We start from the raw sequence: 25,023 nt of genomic DNA, 5'->3' as shown, positions 1-25,023 counted from the left end.
TTTTATTAAATGCGCTCTATGAAATAAATCTTCCTCTAAGTACGGCTTTCATAGTGTCCCAGAGATTTTGATACGATGTTTCTTTGTTCTCGTTTACCTCTAAGAATTTTTTAATTTCCTTCCTAATATCTTCTGTTATCCATTCCTCATATAATAGCATATTGTTTAATCTCCAGGTGTTGGAGTAATTTCTGTTTTTTGCTCTTTCATTTATTTCTAGTTTCAATCCATTATGGTCTGATAAAATACAAGGAAGTGTCTCTATCTTCTTGTATTTGCTAACATTAGCTTTGTGGCATAATATATGGTCTATTTTAGAGAAGGATCCATGTGCTGCTGAGAAGAAAGTGTATTCACTCTTCGTTGGATGGTATATTCTATAAATGTCTGTTAAGTCTAAATTATTGATTGTGTTATTGAGATCTAAGGTTTCTTTATTCAATTTTTGTTTGGAAGATCTGTCCAGTGGAGAGAGAGGCGTGTTAAAATCACCTAGTATTATTGTATTGTGGTCTATTTGGTTTCTGAGATTGAGAAGGATTTGTTTGACATACATAGGTGAGCCACTGTTTGGGGCATAGATATTTATGATTGTTATGTCTTGCTGATTTATGGTTCCCTTAAGCATTATGAAATGTCCTTCTTTATCCCTTCTGATTAACTTTGGCTTGAAGTCCACTTTATCTGAAATGAGGATGGATACCCCAGCTTTTTTGCTGGGTCCATGTGCATGGTAAGTTTTTTCCCATCCTTTCACCTTTAGTCTTTGGGTATCTCTTTCTAAGAGATGAGTCTCTTGAAGGCAACATATTGTGGGATCTTTCTTTTTTATCCAATCTGCCAGTCTATGTCTTTTGATTGATGAATTCAGGCCGTTAATATTCAGGGTAATTATTGAGATATGATTTGTATTCCCGGTCATTTGACTCATTTTATTCATTTATTTGCTTATTTTTGACACGACTTGGTTCCTCTTTATTTGAGAGTTCCTTTAGGATATCTCCTCCGTTTGCTGATTTGCTTCTTTGTTTTTCATATCTTCTTCATGGAATATTTTGCTGAGAATGTTCTGTAATGCTGGCTTTCTTTTTGTATATTCTTTTAGCTTTTGTTTATCATGGAAGGATTTTATTTCGTTGTCAAATCTGAAGGTAAGTTTTGCTGGGTATAAGATTCTTGGTTGGCATCCATTTTCTTTTAGGGCTTGAAAAATGTTATTCCAGGCCCTTCTAGCTTTTAGGGTCTGGATTGAAAAATCTGCTGATATCCGTATTGGCTTCCCCCTGAATGTAATTTGGTTCTTTTCTCTCACAGCCTTTAAGATTCTGTCTTTATTTTGTATGTTAGGTATTTTCATTATAATGTGCCTTGGTGTGGGTCTGTTGTAATTTTGTGTATTTGGAGTCCTGTAAGCCTCTTGAACTTGATTTTCCATTTCGTTCTTCAGATTTGGGAAATTTTCTGAAATTATCTCATTGAATAGGTTGTTCATTCCTTTGGTTTGTTTCTCTAAGCCTTCCTCAATCCCAATAATTCTCAAATTTGGCCTTTTCATGATATCCCATAGTTCTTGGAGATTCTGTTCATGATTTCTTACCATTTTCTCTGTTTGTTCGACTTTGTTTTCGAGGTTAAATATTTTGTCTTCAATATCTGAGGTTCTGTCTTCCAGGTGTTCTATCCTATTGGTTATGCTTTCTATGGAGTTCTTAATTTGGTTTATTGTTTCCTTCATTTCAAGGATTTCTGTTTGGTTTTTTTTCAATATCTCTAACTCTTTATTGAAATGGTCTTTTGCTTCCTGTATTTGCTCTTTTAACTGTCTATTGGTGCGTTCATTCAATGCCTGCATTTGCTCTTTCATTTCATCGTTTGCTTCCCTTATCATGTTGATTATGTACATTCTGAACTCCCTTTCTGACATTTCTTCTGCCATGCTGTCATTGGATTTTATTGATATAACATCCAGATTTGTTTGAGGCATTTTCTTCCCTTGTTTTCTCATATTGTTCAGGTATCAGTGGACTGCAGAGATGTTGCAGATTTCCTCTATTGACTTATAATGTCCCTGAAGATTGCTAGTGTATCCCCTCTTATCCTTCAGTAGCCTGAAGTCTTAGAGGAAGTTGATACTTCGGTGTTCCCCTAGGTAGCTGCCTCTCTAGGGGTGGTGGTCTTCAGGTGGGGTATATTCCCTGCTAGAGGGCAGAGGTGCCTCTACTTGTTGACCAATGGTCATCCAAAGGGGAGCTAGACTGCGGGCTAAGGCAATGCCTGTTTGGGCCTGGGTCTCTGGTTTTACTGTCTTTGTGGGAAAACCTCACTCGGCGGGGAAGACCCACCCGGTGGGGAGGTCTCACTAGTCCGTTCCCCTCCTAGAGGTTCTCCTCAGTCCACAACTACCGCCTGGGCAGGGCAGCCTTCCCAAGCAGCGTTTCCAGGGGCCTGGACCTACCTCCTGGGCTTGGGAGCCCTGCCCTTCGCAGACGAGTCTCCTTAGGTGGCCCCTCCTCAGAGAAGCTGCCCACAGTCCTGGAACCTTCGCTCCACCCCTCAGCTGGTCTCTGTGTAGCTCTTTCAAGAAAAGGTGCTTAGATCCCCGGCTCGGACCGTGCTTTGCACCTAATCACCTGGCTATGCGACCCCTCCTCTGAAGAGTCACTTGGAGCCTCGTATATATGCTCCAAGTCCCAGTGACCCGTCACTCGTCTCTTCCTCCAGGCAGGTGTTCTGTGTGGGCGCTTGGAGACCAAGCCACTCACTGCGCACCTCCACCTCCTCAGGACAGCCCCCTCCCCGTTGTTCAGGCAGTTGCTGAATCCAAATAGTTCGCCACCCAACTCTTTCTCTGGCAGCCCCCGGAGCCCTGGCAGGTTGGTCCAAAAAACCAAAAAACCAAGCGGTGTGCTGCTCCGCCTCCTCTGCAAGGTTCCCCACTTTCCGAGCTCACTGTTCCAATGAGGGTAGATGTGTCTTGCTGCCTGGGCAGGGCAGCCTTCCCAGGGGCCCAGACCTACCTCCTGGGCCTGGGAGCCTCACCCTTCGTAGACGAGTCTCCTTAGGTTGTCCCTTCTCAGAGACGCTGCCTGAAGTCCTGGAACCTTCACTTCGCCCCTCAGCTTGTCTCTGTGTAGTTCATTCAAGAAAAGGTGCCTAGGTCCCTGGACCGGACCTTGCTATGCACCTAATCGCCTGGCTATGCGACCCGCCCTCTGAGCAGTCACTTGGAGCCTCGTACATATGCTCCAAGTCCCAGTGACCCGTCGCTCGTCTCTTCCTCCAGGTGTGGGCGCTTGGAGACCAAGGCACTCACTGCGTACCTCCACCTCCTCTGGGCAGCCCCCTCCCCGTTGCTCAGGCGGTTGCTGGATCCAAACAACTCGCCGCCCCACTCTTTCTCTGGCAGCCGCTGGAGCCCTGGCAGATCGCTTCAAAACCAAGCGGTGTGTCGCACAACCTCCCTTGCAAAGTTCCCCGCTTTCCGAGTTCACTGTTCCAGCAGGGGAGGTGTGTCTTGCCGCCTGGGCAGGGCAGCCTTCGCAGGCAACGTTCCCAGGGGCCCGGACCTCCCTCCTGGGCTTGAGAGCTCACCCTTCGCAGACGAGTCTCCTTAGGTTAGAGAATCTGCCCGCGGTCCTGGAAACTTCAATCTGCCATTTTTCGCTCCGCTTCGCTGTCCGTTTTTACCGCTCCGGCGGGGGAGGGGCGACCCGCCGAGTCACTGTACTTCACAAAGTTCTCTGCGTTCCAGGGCTACTGCCCCATCGGGGACGCCTCCCCTATGGGAGAAACTCACCCGGCGGCTTTGAGTTGGTCCCAAGTCACTATCTCCTCTTTTGAATCTTGAGTCCTGGAGCAACATGAAATGCAGCCGCCCTCTAGTCCGCCATCTTGAACCTCCCCCGTGTTTTTTCTTTAGAGAAGTTTCTGTTTAGTTATTTTGCCCACTTATTGATTGGGCTATTTATTTATTTATTTTTGGCATTGAGTTTCTTAAGTTCTTTATATATTCTGGATATTAATCCCCTGTCAGACAAGTAGCTGGCAGAGATTTTCTCTCATTATGTAGGCTCTCTTTAATCTCTTAATTATTTTCTTTGGTGTACAGAAGCTTTTCAATTTGATGCATTCCACTTATGAATTCTTAGCTCTATTTCTTGAGTTTTAGGGGTCTTGTTGAAGAAGACAGGTATACCTATTCGATGGAGCATTGACCCTATATTTTCTTTTAGCAGTTGCAAGATATTTTGGTCTAATTTCTAAGTCTTTGATCCATTTTGATTTCACTTTTTTGCAGAGTAAAAGGTAGGGATAGAAATTCATTCTTCTACATATGGATATCCAGTTTTCCCCAGCACCATTTATTAAAAAGGCTGTCTTTTTCCAACGTACATTTTTGGCATTTTTGGCAAGTATCAGATGGCTGTATATATTTGGGTTTGTTTCTGTGTCTTCTTTCCTATTCACTTGGTCTTCATGTCTATTTTGATGCCAACACCATGCCCCTGCTGTTTTTTCCACTATAGTTCTATAGTATAATTTGAGATTGGGTATTGTGATGCCTTCTGCATCACTTTTCTTATTCAGAATTGCTTTGGCTATGCTGGGTCTCATTCTTCCAAATTAATTTTAATCAATTGGGAATGGGAAATTTTGACTGTACCAGGGGAAAAGAATGAAGAAGAGGAGATAGGAGGACCCAGAACCTAGTTATGAATGAACCAGAAATTGTAAGATCAAAACAACTTGAAACCTCATATAACTATGTCCCACCTAAGTCTGACCAAGGTGAAATAAAAACAAGAGCAGGAGAGAGCTATTAATGTATAAGTAAAGTTATATGACTATGATTATATATGAATATATTATATATGTGAATATATATTCATATATATTTATATGTTAACATATGGATATGATTATATATATGAATATATAGTATATATTATATATATGAATATATGTAACTTATACATTCATTTATATTTATATAACTTATACCTTTATCCTCATAGTCAATGCATAGAAAACCACACACACTAACATACACACAAAAATCATGCATAATCACAAAAAGTAAAGAATAGTACAATATGATGGAATAATGATATTTGAAAAGTTTTCAAAAACATTAAAATTTGAAAAGTAAAAAATGGTAATATAGAGAAAAAAGAAAATAAGATAAAGAAACAATCTTAAGAGAGATAGGAATTGTTTGCACTATGGTATTCAAATCTGTTTTTAGGGATGGATTTTCATTCTTTGTATTTACTTTTGATTCTGTAATTTTGTGTCCTTAACCTAGCTGACTGCTTGGTATAGTACCTCTTAACTTCTAATATCCCAGAATAGGGTAGGATAGTGTGGGTATTGATGATGAATTGTGTAAACCTTAAGTGGGGGTGATGCAGAGTTCTAAGTTAGAATTTCCATTTTGGGGGGTTTGCACTTGGGAGGGTTTTAGAACTCTATTGGTGAGTATTTGAGATTTGGTCCATGCCCTGTATTGGTGAGGTGCTACCCATCTCTTCTGGACTTCTAGATCTCTAGGGCCTCTGGTAAAATATTTTAGGGTGTAGGAACTAACCCTCCACAAGTTTCACCTTCACTGCTATCAATGAGAATCATCAGGTATTAGTCTTGAAGTGCAGACATGCTGTGTGGCTACTGTGTCTTCTCAATAGCTCTTATGGGGCACCAGCAACAATAGTTGCTTTCTCCCTTAGGATCCCATGGCTAAATGTATCCGGTAAAATATTCTTTGTGCCTGTTTCATTCTCTCTGGTTCAGGCACCCTCTGGGAATTTTTTAGTTGACTGCTGGTAACTTCCTTCATGAATTCCCAATCCCCTGTCTGTTCACAGCTGCGCAAGCTGCACAGGGAAAGCTTTCAGCACCCGGGAGCATTTTCTGCACCTGCCAGTGTGTTCTGTGCCCAAGGAACTCTTTCCTTGCTGTGCCTGTGGAGCACCCTCAGCGCCCATGGAAGACTTCTCATGGAACACCTGTGGACTGCCTTCCACTCCTGTGGAATGCTTTCCATGCTTGCAAAACACCATCTGCCCCTGGGGCGAGCAGTTTTGGGTATATTTTCACTGAACCACTCCCCCCACCAACTCTGTGTTCATTAATATCAGCCTTTCTCTGCAATCCACAGGTTTCCCAAAGTCTGTTTTTCTTTATTTTTTAAGTTTCTTTATCTGTTGGCCATACGTTTCTTTTGTCTGCACTCCCTACTCTGCTCACCTGCTGCTGCTGGGGGCCAAGCTGGCATGTCTCCACGGTATCATTTCTTATGATCAAATTACTGAATTTCTGTGAATTTTTGTTACAGTTCAGTATTAAGTTTCAATGAAATTCCTTTGTTACTCATTTCACTCTAAAGTAGTCTTCCTCCTTTGTGAGGCTGGTGCTGAGGAACTGTTGTAAGATGCTTCCTTTCTCAATTCTGCCCTCTTCTCTTCCCTAAAGTTAAGCATTCTTATAAATAACAACAATAATGAAGAAGGTGAGAGGTGACTTTGGGAGTTGGTGGATATATTTATGACCTCAATGGTGGCAATAATAATCATAGTGTTTCATGTTGTATGCTGATCCCCAAATTCATCAAGATGTGTACATTAAACATAAACAGACTTTTTATGTTAATCATACTTCAATAAAGTAGTTGTAAAAAGAATAAAGAAAAAAGTATAAGAGTGGTAGGGTGGTTCAGAGATTATATATTATTTCTAAATAGCAATATTAGAAATATTCTCATGAAGAAAGATATATCTGAAAATACAGTATTTCAAGACAAGAAATAATATGAACAAAACAACAACAAAAATCAATGAGGAATACTTCAGTAAGCTCATGTAAAATCAAGAGAAATTCCATTTTGTTTTGAGAGTGTGAGGTATTCACTGTGATATATAATGAGAAAGCTATGAATATAGGATGTTTGAGGAAATGCTGCTTTAAAAGGAGATTAGGCCAGGTGTGGTGGGGCATGTCTATAATCCCAGTGGCCCTGGAGGCTGAAGCAGGAGGATCGTGAGTTCAAAGCCAGCCTCAGCAACTTAGGAAGACCCTAAACAACTCAGCAAGACCCTGTCTCAAAATAAAAAAAAAATAAAAAAAAAAAGGACTGGGGATGTGGCTCAGGGGTTCAGTGCCTGGTATAAAAAAATAAAAGGAGATTGGATCACTTATGAATTCTTTCACTTGAAATTTAAAACCAATAATGCTCAGAAATACAGGAGCAGTACTGAATAAAAATAACGTACTTTATGCCCAATATGACAGTATATTATAGGAGAAACAGAATTTCTTGTCTTTCCTGAGATTATGTTTACTGATTTGAATGAAACTTAAAAAATGAAAACAAGGGCTGGGGAGATAGCTCAGTTGGTAGAGTGCTTGCCTCATAAGCACGAGGCCCTGGGTTCAATCCCCAGCACCGCAAAAAAAAAAAAAAAAAAGAAAACAATAAAACAATAAATGTAGTATAAACACTCCTTGTTCAATTATACTATTACCTTGTATCCCCAACTAGAAACATGCAGATTAGATTCCCAAAGTCTTAGCTTTCTCTTCTTCAAAATGAATATGATAGTAGTACCTACCCCAAAGTGTTGAGAATATTAAATACTATGTTCTGTCTGAAGTTCTTAGTAGAATGCTTAGCATATGACTATGACTCTGGCTGCTTTTGTTGCTATTTCTGGGTGAAAAGTTCCTACATCTGTTACATATGTTTTGTGTGAATGAAGAGTAAGATATTTCTTCCAGTATACCTTTAGACAATAAACTAAAGTTAAGATTTAGAAGCTAGGGTCTCTAATTTAAACATAGCATCATCATTTAGATGATATACTAGAAGATATATAAATTAAGACTAAATTATATGCCTAAATTGAGTAAAGGAGACCCATTAATATACTAAGTTCTCAAAAGTTATGTTACTTAAACTTTTAAGAACTTGAAATTACTTAATTTTGACTGCCGAGTCTTTTTCTGTAGATGAATTCTCCATAAGGTTCTAATATTAAAGGTAATATTATAGCTCACTAATAGCAAACTATTTCTGCTACTTTGAGGTATTTTTAAGGGTGCTAATTGTGCCAAATCAAGACATTGAAATTGTATAATTTTTAGGTTAATATTAGCATAAACTTGCATTGTGTTTTTTTTTTTTTTCAGAAGCAGTGCAAGAATAGTAAATGTTAAATGTTTTTTCAACATGAGGGAACTGTCAAATATCACACCCTTTACATTGTCATTGGTCTACTGGGGCTTTGTGGCAAAGATGTTTATAAAAGAAAAGGGCAAAAAAAGTTTAAAAAGAACAAGAAAAGGGCAAAGTAGACTAATGAAATTCCAGGCAACCATAATATTAGAGATACTTTTACTTTCTTTGTTATAATTAGCAAATTAAGTAATCAGATATCAAGGGGACTTGAATATATAGATCCCTACCTAGTTGAGTACTAATAAATTTATCTCAGTGGTATATATGGTGTCTTTCTGTAAACCAAATTATATGATTAATAATGTTCCCCTAAGACCCTAAAATCTGTTTACTCCAAGTTCCTAATAGGTGCTTATACTCATTTACATGGATGTGTATGTTCAAAAAATCTTCATTATTCTAAAGCAATTCCAACTCATTGAAGAATCTTTTCTGTTTTGGCCTTCTTCTCCTCAAATCTTCAGACTTGTCTGAAAAATGGGCCACTACAGTATCCATTGTAGATACTTACCACAGATACATGCCCAATGAGAGACTATGAAAGTTTTTAAAAATGTTTTAGAAAAAAAATTTAAGATATCTCTCAATATTTTAGTGATAGTCTAAAGTGTTTGTGAATCCTTCTGAATAATGTTATTTATCTAATTTTGACATTATTATTTTTTAAAGTAACACTCTTGAGTTATTAGTTATAAGATGAATTTTATCACTATTGTTTCAGTTTGAAATCCCCGTTTAAAAAAATCAGTTTCTAGGCAAACATGGATCCTCATAACTTCATTAGACCTTAGCATGTTTGTGCAGAGTGTATTATTCTTTTTAAGATGACATTGAACTTCCTAATTTATCTACATTTAAAATAATTTTGTGTTTTTTATGAATGAGGACAACAATTTTTCTGAAAATATATTGACTTCTTTGGGAAATGATTTCTGACATACAGAAGATTTTTAAAAATTATTCACTAATTCTTTACTGGTATAAAATTCACAGATCACTAATGGTTATTAGTATCAGTAATACCAAAATATTATTTCCATGTGTACCTTAAAGTATACCTTTATCCTCCTCAAAATGATTTATAAGGTAGGCAATAGTATTCTTGGTTTATTTGTAAGACAACTTACACTCAAAGAGGTAAAATGATATACCCAAGTCTTCATGGCTCCTAAGTTGATGATATAAGGAGTCTAGGCAAATTATGTATGAACTTTTTCATCCATTCATACCTTTATAAACTTTATTAAACACATCATGTGCCAAAAAAAGTACTTGGTAGTAGGAATTCAAAGACATATAGCATATTCCTTTCTCTAAAAGTATAGAGTCTTCTGGGTAAAACAGCCCTGTAAATGCAAACATAATAAGAACATAAAGTAGTATGTTAATAGAAGTGTTCCCAAAGTACGGGAAATACAGACCACACCGAATAATGTAGCATTGTAGGAAACAGCAAAGGTTCATAATAAAAGCAGAGTTTGGATTGTTCTGGAATTTTTGAGATAGTCAATGTTTTGAGTGTAGTATTTATGATTGATTTTGTAAATGTCTGTATTGGGAATGGAAAGAAAGAAGGAGTGGCAGTATAGAAATTAAATGGGAGGTAAAAACCTAACAGTATGGAAATTTGTGTTGCAATATGTAAAGGAAGAGACATTAGGAGTTTCCATGAAAGGTCATGGCAAGGAGACCAGAAGGAAGCAGGCAAATTAGAGAATAAATTCTTATTTAGAGAACTGTGTATAGAGAAAGGCATGGTGAAAAATAAAGAGAGGAGTAAAGGATGACCTCAAGATTTCTGGCTTAGGAATCACTAACTAAAATTAAAAGTAAAGATTAAAAAATAAGAATTGTTGACATATTGGGACTAGGAGTATAGCTCATTTGCCCAGCATGCATAGGGCCCTGGGTTCCATCTCCAGCACCATAACAAAAAAAAAAAAGAATTTTTGACATATTATGTTTGAGATTGACATAGAGTGTACTGCTGAAGACAGTCCACAGAACAGCTAGACCTCAAGTTCAGGTAGGGGCCAGAACTGGGACCTATATCCTAATAAACTTATAAATCACAGGTTGATAAACACCTCCCCAGTCCAAACCTGGCTCACCATGTATTTGGAAAATAAAGTTTTATTGAAACCCAGTTGCACCTATTTGTCTGCATTCAGTCTATGCCTACTTTTGAGCAGCAATAGTAGATTTGAGTAATAACAAAGACTATGTGGACCACAAAGCCTAAAATATTTATTCTTCAGGCTTTACAGATAGTATTTGCCAGTACCTGCTGTAGATGTTAGTTAAGCCTTTGAGAGGGAAAGAGATTCTATGGGGAAATATCTGAACAGAAAAATTAAAAGTTTCACCCATAATATCTAGGAAAAATATGCCTGTCTCCTTTAAGCATGGCAAAAGAGTCCCCAGTGATTGAAAAGAGGTCATATTAAGTGTTGATGTGAGTAATACAGTTTGAAAAATCTATTTGTTCATGTGGCAATAAATGAAATGTTATTATGAGAAATAACAGAAACAAAATGTGTAGAATTTCAACAGTGAAGAGATGGAATAAAGGCATGAGAATGAGTTCCTAAACTCAAGAATTATATCCTGTGAGAACCAAAAATCAAAGAACTACTCCAGATTCCTTTGAAGCCTGAGAACCAGGCTTACAACCTAGGAAGGATTAGGAATCAATAAAATAAACAGGGTGTTACAAAATAAAATGTCAATCCAGAGCTGTAAAAATACCAGCGTTGGCTATATTGAAAACAGTAAAACTGAATGAGAAAGCTATCACTTTATACCACTATGTTTGGTTCTTTGCCTTACTCTGTAAATACTTCAAATTATAAAATTTTTATTAACAATGAGAGTAGAACTAGCAGAGTGAGGAGATTAGACGTTGAATAGAGCCTGTACTCGTTTTTATTTTTCTACTGTGTATATTCATTATTTTGTATTGTGTATATATATCTTTCCTAAAAATATTAAAATTGAATTTCTTACCTAGAAAAAATATGTATATTTTTATTTCAAACAATACACATAAAGAAAATCCTGGAGGACTGTACAACAAACTAGCAGAAACTATGTTAATGAATATTTGGTAAATAAATATTTCTTAAACAAATGTAGAAAGCACTAATCATAAATAAAATCAATATAATGATCCACATTGTATATTAATATCTTCTGTACATCAAAATACAGCATTGAAAGAGTGAAAATGAGTTTCAGAGTAGAAGATATTTGAAATATGCTTATTACAGATGAAGTGTGTGCACCCATAATTATGAAGAATTCCTACAAATCTTTAAGAAAGGAACCAAGAGTAAAACAGAAAAATTGGAAAAACTCCTGTAAAGTGAGAAGTGACAAAACAGGGCTTGTGGGCTGCTTCTCATATTTTAAATCTTGATCTGGATGCTGTTTATAAAATATTGACTTTATAGGAAACAACTAATGGGGTTTTTGCTTTGCAATCACTAACTTTTTTCATTTTCCCAAATAAGAAATCCAAATGGCTAATAAATACACAAAAAGTTTCTAAGTCCCATTAGTATTCAGGAACATACAAATTAAAATTAAAATTAAATATCCCCATATACTAAACAGAATGATTGAAATTTAAAAGTTTGCTAATACCAAGTGGGATGAACACTGCCAGATACTGTTTTAAGAAATTTACATGTATTTGTTCATTTCAACCTTATAATTAACCTTAGGAGACATGTGTTATTTTTAGAACCACTGTTTAGAGAGATCATTCACCTGCCCAAGGCTGCATGATAAATAGTGGAGTCAGAATTCCAATCTAGGCAGTTGGATCTGCCTTTTAGGATGGGTTCAGTCACATGACTGTCCAGTGGTGGCTATGAGACTGTCAAACAGCTGAAGTGAAATATAATTGTACATGCATGCAACCAGGCCCAATATGTAAATTAGGTATGGACTTTCTAATTTAGCCTAGAAAGCTGGGGGTAGTGACTTGGCACTGATACATAAAAGGGGTCTGGGAAGGATGAGGAGCATTGAAGCTAGGGTAAGTCTCCTCAAAGTGAGTCATGACCTGTTGAGAAAACTTTGTTACTATTAGTATACTTAATATTTACTAAATAATTTTATTCCTTGGAAAATAGTCACATTTTGTCACTCTAACAACATACTGAGCCAGGTCAACTTTAAAAAGAATGTTATTTAACTCACAGTTCTGAAAATGCAAGAGCATGGTGCCAGCACCTGCTTGGCTCGCAGAGAACCTCATAGCTATGTCTCATTATGACAGCAATGTGTGTAGGAACAAGCAGTTACATCACCAGGCAGGAGGTGAGAGAGACCTGGGCGGAGTGAGGCTTAGGCCTTTATAACAACCCTCTTAATAGAACTATCTTAGTCCCTGCTGAGAGCAGGGCCCTCAGTGAACTCTTGCTAGGCCCCATTTCTTAAAAGATTCCCACTTCAACATCACTACACTAAGGCTCATGCTTCCAACACATGAACCATTAGGGAGCAAACTATATCCAAACCATATTGGGGAGGAAACAGCAAGGTACTATGATTATGGACAGATAAATAATTTAATTTTTATTTATTAGCACCTGTACTACAGACCATGAGACATTAGCCAAGGTCCTTCCCACTCACCTAATCAAAGATGAAATATGTAGGAAGAAATAGTCAGCAGCCCAATGCTGAATTTGCAGACCTAAGTGTAAAGCCACGATGGATATGTCAGAAGGCTACTAGGGTGTTATTTATTTAAATTTATTTCTTGGAATTGAGCACCACCTTAATGGCCTGAAAGTGTTAAAGTATGTCCCATAGTACCTAAATTACTCCCTAAATGTAATTTATGCTTGAGAATAATCTGACTAACTTGATTTAGAACAGCAGGAAATAAGTTATGCAGCACATAAATGAAGCAGCAGTGTAATTTTAAATACCGCTTGCATAGTGAATGAGAATTTTAATATTTGCAAAATTTTAAAATCACTTGATTTATTATCCATATGTTTATACTGACATTTTTTGTCCTTTATTTAGTTTGGTCTACATTTACTCTTACTGCCAGGACAAAAAAAATACTTTACTTTTTCCCTAGAAATAATAAAGAAGGTGAATCATTTATTTTTCAGAATGCTATTTTTAATGTCTCTGTGTTTCTACATGTTCATGCCTTCTTCCTCACTTATAGACAGTTCAATCAATGGAATGAGGGGAATTTAGGGAACAGTTACAGATTAGAGATTAAATTTATAAATGTAACATTGCAAAACCAACAAAAATTTATATACATTCATTCAGAAACTTACTTAGTGGAAAAGAGTTTAAATTTATAAGTAGTCATGATAAAAAATGTATTTTACATAGAAATTTATTATTTAAATTCAAGAATAGATTTAGACTCTACTATTAATAATGCATATTAAATGCTGAAGAGTATTAAAATTTTTTGTGATACTTCAAATGGAGTATTATTACATTAAATGTCACGTGTAAAGCACATGCTTTTATTCTTTATGTTTTGTTTGGATAGAGTTACTCATTTTAATGGTAATCAACTTCACAGTTTTCAAAGTTTTAACAGCTGCATATTATATTAAACACTTTATATATTTATCAAGTAACAGTCTAAGTTATTTATGTGAAGTCTTTCAAGATGCAAAGTTTTGGGTTTCAGGAGGTAGGGAGAAGAGAGCAACAGGAAGGGAGGACATTTCAGAAATGTGACTGATGTCCCCAAGTCCTGAGGCAGAGCAGGACTTGAGAGGAATGCAGTCAGTCCCTTGTGGCTGGAAAACCCATCTGGTCTCATTTTTTTGGACCTGAAACAGGCCCTTAACCTGTTTTCTCTTCTCTTCTTAATTATTTTTAAAAAATATTTTCTCTAGTAGATAGACACAATACCTTTATTTTATTTATTTTATTTTTATATGGTGCTGAGGATCAAACCCAGTGCCTCACAAGTGTCAGGCAAGTGCTCTACCACTGAGCCACAACCCCAACCCCTAATTCTGTCTTGATAAACTGTATGAACCCTAATGGTTTTCTTTTCTTGGATGAATGTAGAAGAAAGATAACCTGTGAAGAGGGTTGTGTAATCTGATGGAAGATAGAAATTGCCAGTGTAATGTGTGGTGGAGGGATGTATCTGTGCAATAGGTTGGAGGCTAGAAATCCTTGGAATATACAGCAGCCTGGAATGAAGAGTGAGTGCTAATTGCACATTTGTTGAAGAAACAGTTAAATTCTAGTAGCTGAAGGTGTTGGCAAGAAGATAACTCAGGTGGTTGGGTAGGTATAAAAGCAAACCAAGAAGGGAATCAATGTCTGCTACAAAGGTGGAATAGGAAACTGAACAACTAGTAGCTCCTCAGCTCTGGTTAACTGCTAGCTATTTCTCAGGAAGCAGGAAGACAGTTGAAAGTAGCAGTCATTAGCATGTAGGATGGACACTTAAAATTATTTTATTTTTCTGACTCTCATAATATAAAAACACATTGTACAAAAACTAGACAATAGTAAAAATTATGTAATGAAAACTGAAATAAACTCTAATATCACCAAGGTTGAACAATGTTGACTATACTTCATGGATTTTTTAGATTGTCATTCAATAGCAATGCTTGACTCTAAAGATATAAGTGCCTATAATGCATGCAGTGTGCAATTCCTTTTTGAAGGAAATAAACTCTTAAGATGTACTCTTAGTTCAATGCAATACCAATTAAAATCCCAATTAAAATCCCAATGACGTACCTTACAGAAATAGAGCAAGCAATTATGAAATTCATCTGGAAGAATAAGAAACCCAGAATAGCTAAAGCAATCCTTGGCAGAAAGAGTGAAGCAGGGGGTATCGCAATACCAGATCTTCAACTATACTACAAAGCAATAGTAACAAAAACGGCATGGTATTGGTACCAAAATAGGTAGATCAATGGTACAGAATAGAGGACATGGACACAAACCCAAATAAATACAATTTTCTCATATTAGACAAAGGGACCAAAAATATGCAATGAAGAAAAGATAACCTCTTCAATAAATGGTGCTGGGAAAACTGGAAATCCATATGCAACAAAACGAAATTAAACCCCTATCTCTCACCCTGCACAAAACTCAACTCAAAATGGATCGAGGACCTCGGAACCAGACCAGAGACCCTTCATCTTATAGAAGAAAAAGTAGGTCCAAACCTTCAACATGTCGGCTTAGGACCAGACTTCCTCAACAGGACTCCCATAGCACAAGAAATAAAAGCAAGAATCAACAACTGGGATAGATTCAAACTAAAAAACTTTTTCTCAGCAAAGGAAACTATCAGTAATGTGAAGAGAGAACCTACATAGTGGGAGAAAATCTTTGCCACTCATACTTCAGATAGAGCATTAATTTCCAGAATCTATAAAGAACTCAAAAAACTCTACAAACCAAGAATACAAATAATCCAATCAACAAATGGGCTAAGGAAATGAACAGACACTTCACAGAAGAAGATGTACAAGCAACCAACAGATATATGAAAAAATATTCAACATCTCTAGTAATAAGAGAAATGCAAATCAAAACTACCCTAAGATTCCATCTCACCCCAATTAGAATGGCGATTATCAAGAATACAAGCAACAATAGGTGTTGGCGAGGATGTGAGGAAAAAGGCACACTCATACATTGCTGGTGGGGCTGCAAATTAGTGCAGCCACTCTGGAAAGCAGTGTGGAGATTCCTTAGAAAACTTGGAATGGAACCACCATTTGACCCAGCTATCCCACTCCTCGGCCAATACCCAAAGGACTTAAAATCAGCATACTACAGAGTTACAGCCACATCAATGTTCATTGCTGCTCAATTCACCATAGCCAGATTGTGGAACCAACCTAGATGTCCTTCAGTTGATGAATGGATAAAGAAACTGTGGCATATATATACAATGGAATATTACTCCACAATGAAGAATGATAAAATTATGGCATTTATAGGCAAATGGATGAAATTGGATAATATCATGCTAAGTAAGATAAGCCAATCTCAAAAAACTAATGGACGAATGATCTCGCTGAGAAGTGGATGAGGACATATAATGGGGGGTGGGAGGTTTTAGCGTTAGGGTTAGGGTTAGGTTTAGGGTTAGGGTTAAGGAAGGTGGTAAGAATGGAGGAAGGAAGGACTGTATAGAGGGAAAAGAGGGGTGGGAGGAGTGGGGGGAAGGGAAAAAATAACAATGAATCAAACAACATTACCCTATGTAAATTTATGATTACACAAATGGTATGCCTTTACTCCATGTACAAACAGAGAAACAACATGTATCCCATTTGTTTACAATAAAAAAAACTCATTAAAAAAGATGTACTCTTAGGTCATATATTGTGTATGAAATAACACTGAAAATGTAATAATGGTAAATTATTTGTAAACATGCAAAACATTCCCAAGATCATTTTATTGCTGAAAGGTATATCTTACTTAATTAACACTAGAAAACCATTAATTATCAAAAGCAGATTCTTATTTTTAAACTAGCTGCATTTAGAGATTACCCCTTTTTGCCTACTAAAGGATATATTTTCTATGTTACCAAAATACTGTGTTTTACATATTTTTAAAGTTAGACATATAATGGTTTACTAAATGCAGTATTTGTCAGAATGTGATGTACATGTAGATATCTTTAATTGCCTTAGGTAATTAAAAAATAAAGGGAAAACCCTAGCAGTATAATTTGTAATTGTTTAACTGCTAAGTTGGGACATTATTCTGGAAAAAAGTAATTCTCCCTAGAAAACATCTAAGACAGTAGAAAGGTGTCATGTAGACCAGAGATGCCTGTATTAGCATCTCCTCTCTACTATTTAATACCTGTTTATTTTTCTAATCTTGTGGCAATTACTCCACCTCTCAGTTTTCTTCATTGGAATATGGGAATAAATACTAAGTATTATGTTTAGGGGTATTTTAAGTGTCAATGAAATAGTATATACATGTAAGTATAAAAGAACAGAGTCTGGTTCATAGTAACTGTTCAAGATATATGAATTCCATGCCCTTCCCAGATAAGCAACAGGTTGATGTAGCTGTATTTAAGTTCTAAAGATATTTGAAATTCCTAAATGAGGGTAAATATCCAAAAAGATGTCATAGTATTTAAAGTATAATCCAGTGCACCTTAAGACTGGAACTCAAGGAAACTTGATAGATAAATGTACTGAGGCACAGCCCTACAGACATGAATTTTAAGAATGGATTTTGGTTTAGTGCTAGCAGATTATTTTTAGGACAGGCCCCAGGAGACCAGGTAGATCATACGCCCCTTAAGACTTCAAGTCTTATTTTATAGCTATAATTTTTACCTTGAATGTACATTAAAATTACCTGGGTGCTTTTATATAACCAATGTCAGAGTCCCACCTCCAAATATATTGCTTGAATTGGTCTGGAGCAGAGCCCCAGGATCAGTGTTTTGTTATTGTTGCTTTTTTTTTATGCCCAGGTTATTATTATATGCAAGTGTCTTAAGATAAACATAAACCCTGGTTTGTGTAATTTCTGCCTCAGTCCCTTCTATGAGCAGAAAATGACCAAATTTCTTCTTAATACTATTTTCATATGAATATCAATACATTACCTTGTACTAAGGTAATTAGCATTCCAATTTAACATATTAGAGGATACAATAAACATGAAAGAACGAACAACCATCCCCTGATCAAACTTAGTATATATTATTTTATTAATTGCTTGTCAACATCTGAGCCTCCAGTACAAATTTCCTCTGTAATTCTGGATTCTTTATGATGTTAGCCAGTAGACAATTTTGACTCAAGAGTAATTTTATATATATATACATTTTTTTAAAATTGTAGGTAGACACAATACCTTTATTTTATTTTTATGTGGTGCTAAGGATCAAACCCAGTGCCTCACTCGTGTTAGGCAAGTGCTCTACCACTGAGTCACAAACCCAGTCCTCAAAGTAATATTGAAACTGATAAACTTTTATTAGATCTTATTTTGAAATTAAATATATATCTTCCAAATAATTTAGTGCAATGCTTGTATATTTTTAAATTCTTGGTATTTAAAAATATGTATAATCATAGAGAAATTAAATGCTAGTGTTCCAAAATAGTTGTCTTTTTCTTTGTTTCAGTCAAGAAATGTGTACAATTTTAAAGGGAAAATAGTCTTTAATTTTAAATGATCCTTCCTACTCAATGTCAATTATTATCTATTAGTTGAAACTGAAATCCACAAACACAAGAAACTATAAAAATGCTATCTTTGTCAATAAAAATTATGTGCTATATCAACATAATTTGTTTTATATCCCTTTTTTGATCCATGTTTTCCACTTCTAGGCAATTTGACAAATCTGTTGAAAAATGGCGACGTTTTCATTATGACATGAAGATATTTAATCAATGGCTAACTGAAGCTGAACAGTTTTTCAAAAAGACACAAATTCCTGAGAATTGGGAACATGCTAAATACAAATGGTATCTTAAGGTAAGATTTGGGGATTTCTTTTTCTGAATTGTCTTTATCTCACCACAATGTCATAAGTCTTCAAGTTCAGGTTGTGAAGAATGACCAAATTTTATGATTCCTGACTTTTGTTGTTATTGCTGTAAATACTATAAAAATTGCTACAATAATCATGTTGAGAGACTGCTGTGAACTTTCTGTGAAAGGATGAGGGAGTCATCTTAGACAACTGGTTTATCTGATGAACTTCAAAGTGTTACAGCGAATCATCTTATAGCAGAGTATTCTATGGCTTTCAGACAGTGTGTATTTTTGCCTTATGTTGGAACCTGTCCAGGATGAGAACTTGTGGTATACTTAGTAATAATGTGGTTGCTAAAAATATCCATCATGATAAAATTACATTTCTGTTTCCCTAAAGACAATTTGTGGTGATGCAGCAATATTTCTATATATTCTATTGACAATATGCCTTCTGAGATAGACTAGAGGCCAAAACAATGCAGAGTTAATTGGTAGTACTTATTGACTTTTTTATGGTTTATGTTAATGGAGATGCAACATATGGATTATAACCAGTTTATAGTTTAATTTCAACTTGTTGTGTCTTTTGAATACACAGATAAGAATAAATTAGATTGTGGAGGACATAATTTAGTTGATAAATTATATAGTTTAAGTATAAGAAACATTGTATTTATTATACCAAGGCTTAAGTATTTCTGTAGCATTTTTAGCTCAAGTTGTTCATGTTGCAATTTTCAATCAAGCAGATTTGAATTGTGGCCAAATTTTAATGCCAGAAAATACTGATTAAGACAGATGAAGGCAAAGAAAATGGTATTTCATTAAATAGTTTAGGCATTTAAGAATGATGGATTCATAAAAGCAATATGATATCAAACTTTACAATTCTCCATCTCAAATGTTTTGCATAGCAAACATACCTTTCTAAAAATATTCTTTTTAGTTGTAAATGGACCCAATACCTTTATTTAATTTATTTATTTTTATGTGGTTCTGAGGATCGAACCAAGTGCCTTACATATGCTTTGCATATGTGAGCTGTAGCACTGAGCTACAACACCAGCACCCAAACCTGTCTTTTGATATCAAGGATTTAAACAATCAAACACCTATGTAGGGCAAGCTATGTAAACATGAAAAATGAATACTTCAAAAATATTGTATAATTATATATAAATATGTAATTTTAAAATATCCAATCAGTTATCATACAGAAAGTTTGTAATAGCATTGAAGTGAATTCTGACTTATAGCCTAAAACAGAAAGGTGTATCAGAGTCATAACTCGTGTTGGTGGGAATACATATATGAACCTCATATTTCCAGACACTGAAATCAGGTAGACAGTTTCTATTTGTTATAAAATTAATATATACCCATTGTGAAAAATCAAGCAACATAAAAATGTATAAATACCTCCACTGTACTTCCCAAAGGGTAGTATTATTTTTTCTATTTTGGTTGTACTGGGGATCAAACCTTGGGCCTTGTGTATGCTATGCGTATACTCTACCACTGAGCTATACCCCCAGCACTTGGTATGCTTTGGTACATATTTCAGTTTTAATTTCTTGGGAAGCCCACTTTGAAATGGAGATGAGCATTGAAAAGATTTACTAGGAAATACTCTTGAGATCAAGTAATTTGTTCATGATATGCCTTGGAATATTTTTCTTTTTTTTTTTTAAATAAGGTAACTCCAAATACTTATGTATTAGGGTGATTAAAGCTGCCACACTAGTCACTGATGTTCTGTTTTATCTTTCTTCTGTCTAATTTGTTTATATGATCTCTTGCCAATTTAATCTAATATTTTGCTATGTCTAATCTGTGATCAGTTCCATCTAGTGGGTATTTTAAACATCAGACATAATATTTTTTATCTCTTAGAATTGTGATTTAGGTATTTGCACACCTTCCCTGTGTCTATTCAACATGCTCAATCCTTCCTCTAACCTGTTAAGTGCTTGTTATTTTGAAATTCAAATAAAAATTTTAGGGACTGGGATTGTGGCTCAGTGGTGGATCACTTGCCTAGCATGTGTGAGGCACCGAGTTCAACTCTCAGCACCACATACAAATAAACGAGTAAAGGTTCATCACCAACTAATGAAAATGTTTTTTAAAAATTTTAACCTTTATTCTAGGATGGTTAATCTAGTTGAAAAAAACTTGATATTTTTCAGATCTTTATTTTATATTTTGTTATTTGTGACTAAGTAGATCTAATATTGCCCCACCACTGAGGCAAAGCCCTCTGAGCATTCTGATGCCCTATGAATAATGACGTCTTCCACCATAACTGGTGGCAAAAGGCATTATTACCAACCAAATGTGATTTTTGGTCATTGTTTCCTTTATTCTTTTTATGTAGTTCTTTCTATAACTTTGGCTACTTTTCTCACATATATGAGTTGATTATGACTTGTCTGAAGACTGGAAGGGAACCCTCTTTAGTATCCAGAGTTCTCCCTCTGTGTTTCTATCTCCTTTCTAGCCACCTAGACTTCCTTGCATTCTAAGTTTATCTTTTAGACTCAGGGAGATCAGGAGGCTTTGTAAGCATTCTCTCCTACTTTGTGTTATTCTGGGAATCTCTCTAGGCAGGATGCTGGGACAATTGTAGGGTTCACTTCATTTGCTTCCAATCTCGCTAGGATCAATGTCCTTCAAAAGCATTGTTTCATACTTTTTTGTGTTTAAGTTTTTCAAACAGGGAGTTAAATCTGGTCCCTTTTACTTCAAATTGGCAAGAAGTATAAGTCCAAAACAAATTATTTTTATGTCATTTGATATTTTAATACATTACTACTGTATGGTCTTGCAACTTATAGTAATTTTGCATTTTGGAGAATATTGAAAAGTTCTCATTTCTTGATAATATAGTTTAATTTCAAACTATGAACATTTATCAAAATATAACCTTAGAGAAATTTTTATAAGTCTATTTTATTTAGTCTATTTCTTTGTCAATCTAGATGAAGTAATAAAGAGAATTCTAGATACTTAGGGGAAATTTCTTCTAACTAAGGGTCATGAATGATTAAAAAATATCCTCTAAACAGTTCAGGTGTTTCTTGGTGATTGCAAGTCCCAAATTATGCACATTTGCACAATATGTGCAGAAAGACACACACACATACCCACAATGCCTGAGGTTATGTTTCAATTGAGTAAATATCTGATAAAAGGTTCAGTAAAATACTATAAGACACTTCTATTGATAAGGTAAATGGAAGGTTTGAAAATTTCAGTTATCTTGGCCAATATCATTATTGATAAATAACAAATAGAAGAGAGAGTTTACATATTTGCTATGAAATTATTTTTAAAGCAGAATATACATGATGTATATGGTGCCACAATTCTGTTAGTATCATATAGATTTGTTGGCATGAAGTAGTAATGGTTACTTTGAGGAAAAGAAACCAAGTAGCCCGTATCCTAAGCAAACCTACACAGGTATATTGGAGGTTGAAAACTTATATGTACAATTTTCAGTAAAGAAATAATTTCTACATATGAAATGAAACAAAACATAGGTATATGTTGTAAACTTGTCCACATATATTTCTACTGGACTGCATTCTATTTATTATTTTCAATTTTAAAAAGAGAAATCCGTATTTTGAAAAATCGAAATGCAGGAGGATCAAAAGTTAGAGGTCAGTCTCAGAATTAGGCCCTTAGCAACTTAGCGAGACCCTGTCTCAAAATAAAAATAAATAAAAAGGGCGGAGGGATGTAACTCAGTGGTGATGCATTCTGGGTTTCATTTCCCAGTACTAAGAAAAAAAAGAAAAATCAGTGCCTTAAGTGATTCTTGGTATTTTCATTCAAAATACAGTGACTGTCAATATCAGAAAGGTGGCCTGGTTCCATGTAACTTAATTATTTCTTCTCTGTCACAGTGAATGATAAAATTCAATATATGAATTAATATTTTCTCAAGCTATTCCAAAGCAATGTGCAATATTAGTGTGGGAAATCTCTTAAAAATACCACATTTTTTGTATCTGAGGTAATATCAATCATGTGATATGCAATTAAAAATTGGTTTATCAAAAATTACTGTTATTTCTTCATCTTTTAATGTGTTTATTAAACAAACAGTAATTGAGTGAATATGTCAAGTTTATCACCCACCAAAATCATGCTGTGCCACAATAAGCTGTATTGCAAATCTGAAGAGTGATAAAGAGGTTGGATGCTAGATTCAGAAAGCTTGGGTTTAAGTCCTAGCTCCTTTAACTTAATAGTTGCAGAATCTTGTGAACATGTGTTAATTCTCTCCATGTTTCTATTTTCTCTTTAAAATGGGAATAACAATGAGATGTGTATAAACCACTGAAGAATGGCATTTTTCACAAAATAATTGCTCATTAAATATAGAACCGTATTATAATTAATCAGTGTTCATAAGTAATTAGCCCATGCTTACTAAACTAACATTTACTGATTTATTTTTCTCAAACATCTGAAATATAGAGCGACCTACCTGAGAATTTCATTAAGCTTTATTTTCATATACTATGATGTCTTCTTAAAGTATAATTCTTGGACTAGGAATTGAGGAAAATTCCAATTCAGCCAGACATATCCGCCTCAGATAGCTGACATTTCTGCCTACTCATTTTCTAACTAACAAGAAGAAATGTTAATGGGAGCTTTCAGAGAGAAAGCTTATTACCATGAAGGAAAGTTATGAAAATAATGTTAACTCATATAGTGACAAAGTGAATTGTTATGCCATCAAATACCTTGAGTGAAAACAGGAAAGCAGAAATCATAAAATGCCCAAGTATTTAGGTCTAGCATGTTTTTGTAGACTAGAAAGAAATAAGTTTTAAAACATGAGTTGTTATTGAATGGGATTGAAAATTCTTACAGTTGCTAATAGAAACAATAAAAATCACCATTAGATTAAGTACTTAAAAGAGCTGAATATTCTTCATATTAATGGAAATGCAGCCTATTTGCTTTGTGGCATAATGCTGCTTCATGAACCATTTAAAAATTAACAGCACTTTCTAAAGAATTTTGCTGTGAACAAGCATGAGGCCTTGAATCTTAAGGAATTCCATTCGACATTTACCTTAGGAAATAAATAGTGATGAGATTGTTTAGATGGAATTTTTAAGCCTTAACTTAATACATTTTAAGCAAGCATATTGAGTAAAACAGCAAAGTGTTATTTTTATATGAATTAACTGCTGTTTTTTTAGCAAAATATAGTCATGTTAATGTTAAATTAAATAGTCTTCTGGTGTATCCTGCAATATTATTGTTTCACTGCTCCATAATTTAGATTATATGGTATATGTGCAATATATTTGTATGTGTTGCTATAAATTAGTGCAATCAAAAACCGTTCACTTTGTGAAATAGTAAGTCTGAACTCATTGTGATGGGAGGATCCACATGTCAACATGGTCTAAATATGATATATTTTAATACTCATCTTTTTCTACCATTAAATATCAAGAAACTTATAGTCATGTTCTAGTGAAGCAAAATGTACTGTTTCTTCCCTTAAATTGGAGATGGGCATGGAGAATGTAAAATTATGTTCAAAGCCATGTAATTATAGAAGGAGAATCTTACTGTGATCTTTCAGATGAGGAACAATGAGTGGGATAGAAAAAGGGGACACTGGTTCCCTGGAGTTGGGGAGAGCAGTCAAAGAGAGAAAAATACAAAAGTGTCAAAGACAAGTTTAGTTGTTCTTCAGTTCTGCTTTACCTTGGCTATTAGTGATTGAAGAAAGCACTTTCTAAAGGACTCAATTCTGATAAGCTTAGATTCACAGAGTACAATGGAGTTGAGATGAATCCTGTCCAAACGTTTGAGACAAGTGGGTCCATGAAATGTCTCTTCTTCTTAATGGAAATCCCCAGAGTTTTTCATTCTTCTTATTCTGCTTTCTGAACTTGCAGCCCAGGAAGTCTTCAGGTAGCAGGTGCTGGTATTTAAAAGCCATTGGCTTGTATAGAAATGATGAGTGCTGAATGTATGGGCATAGGTCACTGACAGTATCTATTACAGAGAGTGAGATTTTCTATTTTTATTAGGATGCATCTTATTATTTAATTGGTAATCTACTTCCTCAAATGACTAGATAGAAGATAACTAACATTATATTAATAGGGATTGAATCAAATGATGTCTACAAAAAGGCATATGGTGTAAAAGACTAAATTGGATTCCAGTATGTTTTCTATACAGTCAGTGTTTTACAGTGCTGATTTCACCAGCTGGCTTGTGAGTTTGACGGC

At 35.4% G+C, this 25,023-nt stretch overlaps 1 protein-coding gene and 1 non-coding gene across 5 annotated transcripts in view; both read left to right on the top strand.

Moving 5' to 3' along the window:
* The window catches only part of Dmd (dystrophin), a 2,099,091-nt gene that overhangs the window by 970,184 nt on the left and 1,103,884 nt on the right, over window positions 1-25,023 (top strand). For all 4 annotated transcript variants that reach the window (XM_047536255.1, XM_047536256.1, XM_047536254.1 and 1 more), the window contains exon 44: window positions 18,595-18,742. In XM_047536255.1, the coding sequence (XP_047392211.1) occupies window positions 18,595-18,742 (148 nt within the window). The remainder of the gene's footprint in view (window positions 1-18,594; window positions 18,743-25,023) is intronic.
* Window positions 7,374-7,447, top strand: Trnam-cau (transfer RNA methionine (anticodon CAU)). Its single transcript has one exon. It is a non-coding gene; the product is annotated as a tRNA-Met (tRNA).

The sequence above is a fragment of the Sciurus carolinensis genome, chromosome X (assembly GCF_902686445.1).
Source record: "Sciurus carolinensis chromosome X, mSciCar1.2, whole genome shotgun sequence".
NCBI classification, from domain to species: Eukaryota; Metazoa; Chordata; class Mammalia; order Rodentia; family Sciuridae; genus Sciurus; species Sciurus carolinensis.
Note: the sequence above shows the minus strand (reverse complement) of the source record. Positions and strands in the feature narration are given on the sequence as shown.